The sequence below is a fragment of the Pieris napi genome, chromosome 11 (assembly GCF_905475465.1).
Source record: "Pieris napi chromosome 11, ilPieNapi1.2, whole genome shotgun sequence".
Classification (NCBI taxonomy): domain Eukaryota; kingdom Metazoa; phylum Arthropoda; class Insecta; order Lepidoptera; family Pieridae; genus Pieris; species Pieris napi.
In genome coordinates, this window is record NC_062244.1 from 3,882,895 (window position 1) to 3,896,663 (window position 13,769).

At 33.6% G+C, this 13,769-nt stretch overlaps 1 protein-coding gene across 2 annotated transcripts in view; it reads left to right on the plus strand.

Moving 5' to 3' along the window:
- Positions 1–13,769, plus strand: part of LOC125053931 (small G protein signaling modulator 2-like) — a 48,127-nt gene that overhangs the window by 29,634 nt on the left and 4,724 nt on the right. The window contains exons 5-18 of one of the 2 annotated variants that reach the window (XM_047655558.1): positions 3,288–3,507; positions 5,340–5,457; positions 5,947–6,053; positions 6,737–6,861; positions 7,125–7,238; positions 7,920–8,056; positions 9,441–9,538; positions 10,084–10,222; positions 10,391–10,563; positions 11,190–11,334; positions 11,643–11,802; positions 12,157–12,340; positions 12,678–13,176; positions 13,439–13,590. In XM_047655558.1, coding sequence (XP_047511514.1) covers positions 3,288–3,507; positions 5,340–5,457; positions 5,947–6,053; positions 6,737–6,861; positions 7,125–7,238; positions 7,920–8,056; positions 9,441–9,538; positions 10,084–10,222; positions 10,391–10,563; positions 11,190–11,334; positions 11,643–11,802; positions 12,157–12,340; positions 12,678–13,176; positions 13,439–13,590 — 2,371 coding nt within the window. The remainder of the gene's footprint in view (positions 1–3,287; positions 3,508–5,339; positions 5,458–5,946; positions 6,054–6,736; positions 6,862–7,124; positions 7,239–7,919; positions 8,057–9,440; positions 9,539–10,083; positions 10,223–10,390; positions 10,564–11,189; positions 11,335–11,642; positions 11,803–12,156; positions 12,341–12,677; positions 13,177–13,438; positions 13,591–13,769) is intronic. The other variant, XM_047655559.1, reaches the window with a different exon arrangement.

The window sequence follows — 13,769 nt, forward strand, 5'->3', positions numbered from 1 at the left end:
AATGTTTATTTTATTTATTTTGGCAAACCTTATATTATACAAAAAAAACAAGAAGAATATACAACAAATGTATATGGATACATTATTTTGATTTGACGATTCGGGTGTTTTTAGCATGGTCAGCGTGGGATTGAGATATCAACTTGATAAATGTTTTATTTAATTGTCGTGAAACAAAGTTGGAAGTCACACTACGTAGCTTAGTATCGTACTAAATGACTGACAGCATTCCGTGTCTTAAAAATGTAATGAATTTTGACTTATCAGAGCTATAGTAAGCGTAAATTTATACTTTGAACCTTAGACTGAAACCATTACAACACATGTTGAAAGTGTAAGGCAACTTTTAACTTGTTGTAAAGCTCGTTAGGGGACTGAAAGCTTTTCAATGTTGTGTAAAAGTTGCAGCTTGCATTTGATGTAAAATCGATAAAAACCAATACAAGTTTCCTGACCGTCACTACACTACTCTGAAAACAAGTTAATGTACTGAGTTTTCAGGGCTTACATTATAATTAATCTTCATGATAATATATTTTGTATTGAGCAAACGGACAAGAAACTCGCCTCATAAGTGATACCATAAGCCCAGAATGCTCGCGAATGCGGTACGACATTTACTCTTTTTAAAAATTTTCAAAGACCTTAAGGTATTTGATATAGTTAGCGCGACAAAAAATTCCGTAACAATGGCTCAGTTGTAGAACGATGGATATCGATGTGATATGGGTACAATATTCTATTCTACCTAGATGCTCGCTAAGTTGTCAATAAAAACAATCTTATAATAAATGGCTTCATTTAAGCCTCAAAGGGAATCCCATTGTTCTATTTTGCAATGATTTTGACAATACCAGAATTGAATTTCCACCTGTAGCACTTCGACGTCCGTCGGTCTACAACTGAGCGTTTTTAAGGCAGTTTTTGCCGCGCACCATCACTATGTTTGACCAGCTGCCCTTTGAAGTAAATCCGAAACAATTCGACTGAGGGTCATTCAAGAAAAGATCATACCAATTCTTAAAAGGCCGGCAACGCACTCGCGAGGTCTCTGGCATTAAGAGTGTCCATGGGCGGCAGTATCACTTAACATCAAGTGAGCCTCCTGCCCGTTTGACCCCTTTTATATATATAGGATGGCCAAAACTCGTGGATCATACGCAACTAGGGGTTAGATGGGGTCATCAGCTGCAAAAAATTGTTCTACGCGAGGTCCTTCAGCTGAACCCCTGCAGAGTTATAATATATTTTGCGTTTTTATAAGAAAGTTGAGTTTTTTTCCTAGTTCTTATTAAAATTCGAAAACATCTACTTCCTGTATCTTTTTCATAATATCCACTAGATTGGTACTGACGAGTCCTTGCGTTAGACATGCTATTTATGGTTGTTTAGTGGGTGTATTGAAGATAATATTGAGTTATACGATATAAAATTTTCCCAAATCATAATTTTTTGTTTACTTCGGACCGCGCTGTGAAAAAAAATACTCTACCGAAAAGTGACCCTGTATTACAAGTTTTGGCGCATTTAATAGGGATTTTGAAAAGATATTACAAATGGCCATGAGTGGCTCTAGTATAAAAGAAATAGCTAAGATCCTCCGATGACAATTCGATTAATTACCACATCCCACAGAAAGGTATTGAATTACTTAGAAGCCCTCTGAGTCTAAATTAACATTTCCTTTTACTTCTAATCCTAATTTATAGAAGGTGTCAGGATGTTATTAAGATAAAAGGCGTTTCGAGTATCAGACAGCTTCGCTTTTCTTTTACATTTACGTTTTTTTAAATTAAAGTCGGGTGTATTAGTGTGATGATACTTTACACCCAAAGTAAACGTGTTGATAGTTTTATAAATATACCGAAATCAAAATTATTTATTCATATAGGTAACACAATGTACACTTATGAACGTCAAAAAATAAATAAACATTAAATGCTTCTAATTTTACATTTACTGCCAGTTCTCAAATCAAGGGCGTAGAACGCAAGAGAAAAACTGGCAATAAACTCTCCGCCACTCTTTGTAGAACTCGATACAAATACCGTTTGAGTTTTCAGTTTTGTCTCTGGAAAATTTCTATGAGAAAAATTAGCATACTATATATTTCCTGCCAAAAAATTTGGCTGAAGCAATTGAGCAAAAACTAGCCTATTTAAAGACAGTTAAATAAATACATAAACTTGGTTAAGCAAATATGTTACCGTGCCAATGTTAGGTTTTATGTTTCTATGTAAGATTTACTCAAATAATATTTACTACTTTATCGATTATTAGTATTGTCTTTTATTAACATAACTTTTACACATTTAAAGAAAACACCTTTTTACAGGATTGAAGTTATGTATTATTATAAACTTATAATTATTGTCCGTGACCACGCACGCGAAACGTCAAAAAAATTTTAATTATGTAAAATAATTATAAGTTTATAATAATACATAACTTCAATCGGGTAAAAAAGTGTTTTCTTTAAATATCGATTATTATTTAAGAATTTACGAAACTTATAACTGAAGTAAATACTGTTAATTAGAACTACTAATACTCTGTTAAAATAACTAACTAGCAACATTCTGCAAATACTGCAAAAAATATTTAATCGATATTTATAAATATTTTAGAATGAAATCACACTTTTTTCTTGTTCATAGCCACTCGTAAGTCGAAAATGAACAATAGGAATTACATTTTATTGGATTTTTATTCGAGTGAGAGAATGTCACTGAATCCGAAGGCTTTCAGGCTTTTATTGATCCTTATTGTGCCTTTACAACATTAACTTGACGACCAGGACAATAGAAATAGAGTTGAGATAAATAACATTTTATTAAATAACAATATTATAAATTTTTGTATAGCATCTAACATCAGCTTGATTAGTAAAAAAAGTCATTTACGTAGCTCTGAACAATTGTTCCGCTTTTGTTTGGTTAAATCTAACCATAATACTTTTTACATAGTGTATGTACAGTGATTTATTATATATTTTAATATAATTAAAATATGCGTTAAGTCGTATAATTGTAGGAAGAATGGACCTGTCTGGACATTTATGTTTAATATTTAAACCTTTTAATATACGTAAATATTTTTTTTCACCACAATAAGGACTTTTCCTATATATGGAAGGAAAGAGTGGTCCCTCGTAATTCGCGGTCACGGAGCGTAAGTTGCCGCGAAGGTAGGCTATTAGGATTAGAATGTATTAATTTCCCTGATATTATAATCTTTGAATCAGGTTCCATAAGCCTTATATTTCTGAGATTATTTTTTTTCCGCAGATATCTTTGGATTCGTATCGCCCTATTTGAGCGTCAATTGGCGAAGATTATAGAGCATCTTGTGAATAATGCTACAAGATATTATGAAAGGGACGCTTTAGTTGCCGATCCTGACTATGGGAGTATCTTAAGCTCACTCCTCGTTGGACCATGCGCTTTAGAATATTCTAAGGCTAAAGCGCCAGTTTGCTTCTGGACAGACCCACCCGCTGATGAATTGGTTTGTATAACGTCTAACAAGCATTACATTATATTATTCATAATAAACGTTTGTGGGGGTTTTAAGAAAAGTTCGTTTAGAGCTTGGTGGAACTCAAAATAATACATTAATATATATCCATGGACAGGTTTAGCTTAGCCATTCCGTCTTTGGCAATATAAACTAGGCTAGGCATCATATGTAGATTTTTTTTGTTTATGCAAAAGACAAATTATTTTCATTTGATATTTCTATCAAAATAAATAGGTAATAATAAAATATGATTATTATGGAATATAAAATACAATTCCACGTCATTAAATTTGTATAGGTAGACATCCTACTCATCGGCAAAGAGGGTGATGCCGAGAGAAAAAGCCGGTGTAAAACACTCTCGGTACTCTTTTAAAGTATCAAATCATCATACAATACAAATACATAATACAATATCTCGAAAACCTATAACATATCAATTTAACGCAATAGGTTACATTATCAGTGAAGATTAGTTGATATAGGAATGTATTATAAGCCGAAAATGAGAAACTTGTTTTGGGTTAATCCCCGGAGATTTTAACATTATGAATGCAAAGATTTCCAAGGCTTTTGCGCTGTATTATGAATACATAAACCGGGGAAAAACATGTACGAAGATTAATATTGTGTGTGGATTATACCTTATGCTAGCGAGGATTACTAGAATGTTTTGATACTAGCTAACGGAATATATTTAATTATCCTAATATTTGTTAAGCCTTCCATGCGAGTCTTGTGTGTTTTATTGATAAATATTCCTCATCGATTAGTAGGTTAAACTGTCGTCTTTCGATGATAGGCTTATAGTTTTTAGTAGGGCTGTCAATTAAGCCTTGAGGGTGATAGATCACTCGAGACAATCTTTTTAATTATTGTAAAACAAAAACCCTCACCGTTGTTTTTATAATATGTATGTAAAAAGTCTTTTAAAAGTTATCATATTTATAGAAGTAGATAAGAGAACACACTTACATTAAGTAATTGAAAAGCTCAATAAAGTATCCAAGTGTACGTTATTGAAAGTAATTTGTTCATAAATGGGCTATAAAACTTCAAATCCCTGAAGCTTAGAATATTGTTTGAAACATCAATAATTATTTAACTGTCTTGGGAATGAAAGCTTTTTAACGAATTATAAATTGTTTATACTTTACGTTGTTTATTTATTAACACTTCGTTGCATTTACATAATACAAATTGAACATAATTAAATGAAAATGGCAACTGGCGGCCTTATCGCTTTCGAGCGATCTCTTCCAGGCATCCACTGTGAAAAAAATATGTATGAAATTAGCAATTTTACTTACTTATTTTTTTTATTTAATGCATTTGTCATGGGTTTTTATCACCGAGTTGTGAAGGCTTATGTTGGAATGTAGTGCTTAATAAATTAATACGCAATACCTATTAGACCTGACGAGATAACTAATTATAGTCACTTTTTCAGTTTTGTTTGTTTTTATAAATCTTAATCATTAAATTTAGGTTTTAGGTTTCAGAAAAACTTTATTTCTCATAAGAATTGCATACATAATTCACTTACTGATAAACAATATGTAAAGATTGAAAATTAAAGCGCACAGATGTAGGTACGTATATAAAATAACAAAACAAAACAGAAACAAAAATGTGGATAGACATAATAAACTTGATCAGTCAACCAAGCAAAACATAGATGTTCGAATTTGTTTTTTTTTACTAGATGTGGCATTGATGGCATAGTCTGATATAGCAAGTTTATATGAATTATGAACTTGCAATATCAGCTTGTTTATAGTTAAACTATTCAACTGTTTGCATATTTTAACTCTCGCCAGGTACAAAGACACCGTATGTCTGCTGGGACAACGACCCCTCCTTCTGTGAGAAGACCTATTCTTAACTTTAGGAGGAGTCTCAACGCTTCGTCCGATGACAATGCGTCAGTAAATGGCGGTCAGTATGAGGTTTATTTTTAATCTTTGCTTTTCATTATTTTATTATCACTTATTACTAAGGATGTCATGTGGAACATGGTGTAATGGTTGCAGCTCCTTACAAACGTTGTGTAAAACAAAAAACTTGACAATTAAAAAGAGTGGCGGAGAGTTTATTGCCAGTTCTTCTCTTCCGTTCTACGCCCCTGATTTGAGAACTGGCAGTAAATGTAAAATTAGAATCATTTAATGTATATTATTTCTTTTATGACGTTCATAAGTGTACCTTGTGTTACCTACATGAATAAATGATTTTTGACTTTTGTTTTTTTCGGTCTCTGGACACATAGGTACAATTTTTGTCTTTAAATTATTTTCTTAATATCTTACGTTGTTTCAAACATCGTTATCGAAGGCTTTTCAAATCTGTAAGATAATTGAATATAGGTTCTTAGATATTTCAATTGAAGTAAGTGTTTCTAAATACTATAGAAGTATTTTCTTTTAGGATCAGGAAATTCCACCGCATCTAGTGCCAAAGATTATGTAGAAAGTTTACATCAGAATTCGCGTGCAACATTATTGTATGGAAAAAATAATGTTCGGGTGCAACCGGTGAGTAATGTTTCTTATTGTAAAAGATAAGTATAATACGCGTTTATAGAAGTACGCTTTTTGTAAAAAAAAGCAGTTCTTAACTGAATCTTGGTAAATTTTATTGCAAAACTTAATAAAAATTAAGATTAGAACGAAACAAATGACATAAATAAATCAATCAATAATTTGAAAAGAAATATATAGAAACATTCAGATTGATTATTCATAATAAAACCGTACTATCCATATTATAATAGGCATGAAAATGTCATTAATATTCATAATAATACAGAACAGTTAAGATATACTCTTAGTTAATTGTCGTCAAACCTTATGTATCTATAAACTCTTATGATAAAGGCACCTTTAAAATCTAATTACATTCCCCTTGAAAGCATTACACGGCAGTGATCTGTAACTTCTGGGAAGGTGATTAAATAGTTTGATAGCCATGGCGTAACATTTTGTAATACATCGTAGTACTGGCACCCACAGACGTGTTGAATACTTTGGTAGATACAAGCATACATTAGACATAGGCTAATAAACATTCTTTGTTTAAACTTAAATTGAAAGCCTTAGAATGTCTACACTAAGAAAAGCTTTTAAGAAAACCCATTCATGTTAAAAGTTTTAAAACATACAGCAAGTGTTTGGCAGTATTCCAGTTTCAAATGTGCTATTTGATGTCGGTGTTTTAGAAAGACGTAGAGGAGGCTATGCCGGGATATTTAAGCCTGCATCAATCAGCTGCTGGTTTAATGATTAAATGGACGCCCAATCAACTCATGAATGGTTATGCTGAAAGCGAAGGGATTGATAAAAGGTATTCGGTTCAGTAAATAATATTTTATAGTGTAGTAGTTAGTTTTTAACATCTAATATGCAAAGATATTTTGTCTAAACTGTATTCATTCACACCTTATGCTGCCTCGTATATCAAGCGATATTGATACATAAAAATATTTTATAATTTAATTTACTTAAATGTACGCCTTTATTTATGTTCTATGTAGTACACAGTTCGTATTCTTTTTATATACCCGGCTCGAAGGACCATTTTTCTGTAGCTTGTAGTTGTGTGTGTAGCATTCGTTGTCACCTAGTGCATGTGTCGGCGTGTCAAAACAAGTGTATTCTGTGCAGTGCTGCCCCCTGTACTGTTTACAGGCGTCTATGTTCTGGACCGCTTTGCTTTGATTGGTATGATTTTATTTTTTAATTTTTGCTTACTATCTCCCCATAACTAAGAACTTTTTTAGTAAAATAGAATATATATATATTAGTGTTATAACTAGCTGTTATAATTTTTAATAAATCGTTGTTGGTCTAGTGTTTTCATCATAAGACTCTCATCCCTGAAGTCGTAGGTTTCATCCTCGGCTGTTCACTATCTCTGGTGAACTCTGTCTTTGTGAGCATGCATGCATGCAAGCACTCGATCGTATGGTGAAAGAAAACCTCGTGAGGAATCATGTTTCAAATTCAAATATCGACGATATGTGTCAGACAGAAGGCTGAACTTGGTGATCAGGTGTATTGTAAATATGATCAAAGAAACGCAATTTGAGACTCATTTAGGGTTGGCACTGGATAATTATTATTATTTGCTTATTAATGTACACCACATCATATATTTGCTATAATAATATAAGTTACAATACATGTGTTCTAAAATATATGGCAATCATGCTGAACATAAAATTACAAAAAAGTTTTAATAATATTATACTTCCAAAATAGAAAAGAAAATGATATATTACATATACTTATCCGCCTTATGCGGATTAGTATATGTAATATATCATTTCTATGTAATATATCTTTCTTATAAATCTTCCAACCTCACTAATACATAGTAAAAAGCATAAATTTATCTTTCAGTATTTACTGGGCAATGTCATTACAAGTGTGTGTGTGGGAAGTTGTATACGTACACGTACATCGTTCACAAGCAAGTGACGCTCTAATTCTAGTTGGGCAAGACGGTGTCCAACGTCCCCCAATACACTTCCCAAAAGGTGAGTAATAGTAATTAACTTTTATGTTTTAATTTTACTTGGAGTGCTTTGTTTCTACGTCAAACCACTTCACCACAGACATACTAATATATAGACTAGACTATAGGGTATCCCGGGATGGGCTATCCGACATGTTGCTTGATCGAAAAGCAGCTGGAAAAATTCTGCTGCAAGATTATCAAATATGTCACCAACATAAATAGCACGAGAGGTAATGCAGGTAGCGCCGGGCAACAAGCCCGACTCGCCCATAAATATTACAAAGGTTTTTTTTAATTTTTTTTTTAATTTTAGGTACAGAAACAGAAAACAGATTGTTTAAATACATACAGCTATTACACACTAAACATCAATTGTAAACCTGAAGTCCAATTAGATCTGTACATAGCATTTTAGTGGAATCTTCAGTGCTGGTTTACTTAATATTAACAATTACATACAGTATATAATATTTTATACCGTGAATAATCTTTTTAAATTCATAAATACTATTGTGAAAAATATCAACATGAGAACACACAGAATTATAATACATACTTGCACATTCTAGCGATCGGATCATTCTGGGATACATTGTTGTTACTTGTGGGTATCATAAATAGTTGTGGTTACGCACAGAACGCGTCAGTACCTTGATGTCAAGTTTATCCAAAAGATAGCTGTCAAGTGAGCCATTTCCTATTTTATGTAAAGTGCACAGGTCGCTCATCCATCTTCTCCTTTCAAGACTTACCATCTGAAAGTAGCCAAGACGCTTTATTTTGCGCCTAAGACCATACTTTAAGCATAAAGCTCTAACAAACTGCCTTTGTTTGGATATTTCCGGAGTAGCTGTCGCCCGGCCCGACGGGAGTCACCAACCCTTTAAGTTAATAAGTCCCATTTTAGGAAAGGGGAGATTTCGACACTCCCCTACTGCTTCGCTTCTCGGTCACACATCTGCCTGATTGCGATCGACTGTCCCCTATGATGTAGAGGTCCCTGTTAATAAAAAAAGAGATGGGATTAAAAAAAAGGGCGTGAGTGCCTTTTTTTCCTGAGGATCTCAAGTCGGGGCACACACGATCCATCGTGCAGGTCAACCTTTAAGGATTAAAACCGTAGGGGGCCGATGAAGCTGAAAATAATGTCATCATGAAATCTTAAAGATTGAAGCGGAGATACGATTCTGGGTTTATTTCATAAATGAAGTTTCGTTGTAGGTGTTCGATTTGCAAAATCTCTCGGCCATATGTTTCCGGCATCACCACGTTATGTGACATCTATTATTTTTATTAAATATATGTAGGTCCCATTTTATGACAAACTTAGTATGAAACGTATGTTTTGTTCCTGGATGTGTTCTACTTTAAAAAAATTATTATAGATTGTGATATTATTTCAGGTGGTCATCTGCTTTCCTTTTTAAGCAATTTGGAGACGGGTTTACTTCCACATGGCCAATTGGATCCACCGCTTTGGTCTCAACGTGGGACAGGCAAGGTAAAATTCAGATTTTTCATAATAAAGTTGTATTATTTATAATTCTCTGTTGTTTAAGCCTGATCCAACTTTTTCTTTATAATTTCGATCGATTTTCGATCCTATATGAGACCTCCTCCGTCCTTTGAACTTTAGTTTAAGTCACGACATACGCATAATTTCTAAATGGTAAGCCAAAAGCATAATAAGAATATTTCACGAGCTACATTGAGTTATAATTCAATCATTAATCGTCAAGTCTGGAGATGGTAACCATTTGGTAACCATCAGGCACTGAGGTCTAGGCACTGGAACACTTTCGATTTTTTTTCCTATCCACGTAACAACTCGGCGCATTCTAAGTTCGTTGAAGCCCACATAACCTATTATAAAAGTGGTATAACACACATTATTTTTTGTTCACACAATTTTCTGGGTTCGTCCCGACTGCGGTTTAACGTGGATAAGGGAGACCCTGTATACATTGGCCTATTGCGATAGAAATATAAAAGTACATATTCATTACCAAAACGTCAGTACTGAAATGTTTTTCATGTTACTTTAAGGTGTTTGGTAGAAACAAAGGCAGAAGACGTCCAATGCCGAGTCTATGTGAAAGTGGGGAAAATGAGGAATCGGAGGTTGATGAAGTTGCTGGCGATTATGTCTTTCGTATCGTCAACAACGCTATAGCAGATCGGGAAGGTATAGAAACTAAATTTTATAATAGAAAATAATTTTTCCTTAGGTGTGTGTGTGTTAGTGAACCAACGTAGTCTCTTCGGAAACCTTGCAGTGTCGAAATTTGTATGAACTAGATTTTAAAATGTTTTGTTATTGTTAAGGGCAATTAACAATTGAACAATTTTCTAGCAATGCGCCACTCTCTACTAGAGCGTGTAATTCAATCACCTCCACGCACCCCTCGTCGGACCCTGGCCTCTACATCCACTACATCATCAGATTCCAGCACCATGTCAGTTGACTGCCCACCTATTATTGGCAATTTAACTCAAACAACCATCACACAAGTGTCTCTTGAACAGGTGAATTATTTAAAGAAATCTATAAGCTTTATCGACAATATTCAATAATTCAACATTCAAATTGAACGTTAATTAATATAATTATCATTCTTAAATTGCACTAATACACGTGTATTATGGTCAAAACCAGGATATATGACAAAAATAAATCTACAGTATTAGAATAAGACAAGCGAAAACAAATTCTATCTTATCTGTGACCGTTTGTGTCACCATAAAATCAATATTTTTAATTATTTACAAGTTAGTCCATGAAGCTTTTTTAATCCTTGTTTTACACAGATTACTCTCATTATTACTTTATTTATCACACTAATAGCATTTTAAATTAAAATTAAAAAAAAATACTTTATTTGACTCAAAAACACATTGTAAGTACGTTAAAAGATTGTAAAAATACACTAGGCTACGAATCGTTGAGATACAATATTGATTGTAAGGTTTTTGTTAAAAAAGCACTGATCTGTCGAGGTTTCAATATGCGTAAATTAAGTAAGTAATTTATTAATTGTATTAATCTAATTAAATAATATAACGAAATCTTTGGCGAGGAAAGCGTTGTTGCGCGAAAGCATACAAATAATTATTGAAAATGCCATAAAGTCTCTTCTCTCTGCGATTCTTAGGCTGCTTCCATAGAGCTTGTATGCACCACAATGCGACGACAAATAATCTCTCGAGCGTTTTACGGGTGGCTGGCGTATTGCCGGCACCTTTCCACTGTCCGGACCCATCTTAGTGGCCTTGTGCATCCAAATATTGTTCCCGGAGGTAAATATTTGATTCACTAGAGTATTTACCATTACTATTGTTGTTATTATGAGAATAACGAAAAGTTTATCTAGAATATAAAAAAGGATATCCTTTACTAAAATTAATATAAGTCAAGGTCCTTGAAAACCTGAAGATAAAAATATACCTACCAGTATAATTAATAATACTTATTAAGAAAGATCAAGAAAGGTAATCAATGATAGAAATGCAGAAAGGTGTATGCGCTATGTTCGATCACGGTTTACCAGGATTAAAGCACAACAAAGATTATAATAAAATATAGTACATATAATTTTTTTTTACAGAAAATACCAATGAAGGTCTAACAGATGCAATATGGCGATCTATGATGGATGAACGAGGAGCCATCGTTGATAAGGACGAAGTGTATAGATTGGTGTACTACGGAGGAGTACAGCACGACATAAGGAAAGAAGTCTGGCCGTTTTTACTTGGATATTATGAGTAAGTAATAAAAAAATATTATAATCGTAATAAATACAAACGTATTCTCCGATACTACATTCTAGAAATTTTAGTTATTTATGTTTTCAATAATGCATTTCAAAATACTCCTATACAAGTCAAGGACTTTATACTTTCAGAACCAGATCTCTTTTTTTTAAATCGATGTCGGAAATATTACATTGATTGTTCTATGTCCGAGTTGGAGGCTTTATGTTTCTAATATGAAACATCTTTGTTTCCACCACGACCGCCACGTAGTAAGCCAAACTACAGAAGAGTTACTTTGGCATTTAAAAGCAAAGAGAGAAATAGAATTTAGTACAAGCAATATATTTTCTAAAATCTTTCTAGATTTAACACAACATTTCAAGAGCGACAAGAGCAGGACTGTACGTACCGTCGTCAGTATGAGACTACGATGTCTGAATGGCTCTGCGTTGAAGCTATTGTAAAGCAAAGGGATCGGGAGGCGACGGCGGCTTCTATTGCACGGCTGTCATCTGGAAAACCTAAACCTGAAGTTGAGCCTTGCGAAGTTAGTACTAATCAGCTGATAATGTTTCTAATATCTTTAATATTAAATGGAGATTCATCGTTTATATTGTGTATGTATAAATAACGCATTACATCGCAATTAAATCTTTTTCGTCTGAAACGTTTGTTTGTACGAAAAAATTAACTGGTATTTTTAAATTGGAATCTAATATAACTTATTTCATTATAATTAGTTTTGAGTAAGCGATACTCAGATAATTAAATTTATAAGTAATATAAACAAAAGGTGGTAAGCGCCTAAGTTTATGTAAATGTATTTTTATATCCAAATAACCTCAATATCGTTCTACTTATTTATGTTTTCTACCTGAACACAGGTCTTTGAAGACGACTGCAGTGTAATATCAGATAATCCACCAGTTGTATCACCAGAACCAAGCGAAAACGAACAGAAAAGACTAGAGGTCAAACCTGTGCTTTCTCGAGCTCCAAGCATAGACGAAGTAGATAATATAGAGTTAGATGAAGAAAAGAATGAGAACGGAGCCAAGATTAACGGAGAGACTGATACTTGTGAAGATATAACTTTCGATGATGATGACGATGATGAAGTTTGTATCAAAAGTGTTGTGGAAAATCCGGATATGAGAAGAGAGAGTATTGCAGAAATTAAAAGATTGGCAGAAGGAATCGTGCAGAAGGGAGATGGAAGAGGTTTATTATGTAGTGTTGACAGTGGAAATGCTAATTTTAATGGAAATGATAATAAGTCAATCGAAGAACCGGCACCGAATCATGCGCATAGTGTTATTGTTACAAATCCATCTGTTGATTTGGCTGTTACCGGTGGATCTCCTGCTTCAGGAGGAACTACAGGTAGGAATTTTTGGTTGTGGTTTCTAAGTACTGATAACTAATATTATTATGTATCCATATTCAACGTATTTTATAATGTGACTACTAATTTTAAAAAAATACCAGTAAGTAATATTTTCTAACTAAATCTGAAATAAAAATTGTGCTAAAACTCAAAAACTAGAACTACAGATAATTAATTGGTACATTTCTTATATATCCTACCTTTTAAGAAGAATTATTCATTTTGTTATTTAGTTCAAACAATTTGATCTTGTGTTAGCGCCAGCAAGCCCAGCCCGTAGTCCTTTGGGCGTTCTTCGTGAGGAGTCTCATTCAGCTGGTGCCTCCTTTGACACTCTAGATCCGGAATCTCGACCTGACAATCGCTCCAACTGTGTATCACCTGCCAGTTCTAATGGAGGCGTTTATTCGGTAAGTCAGAGTTTTACTATTATTTGTTATATGATACGAACGAACTGTAGATCGGCTATAAAAAGCAGCTACCACAGCCCATGATAGTGGTTGCGTTGCTGGCCTTTTAGGGAGGTGTATATCTATGAGGACTCAGAGAAGACCTCCTCTGGAAGTCGATTCCACAGAAATTAGAATTA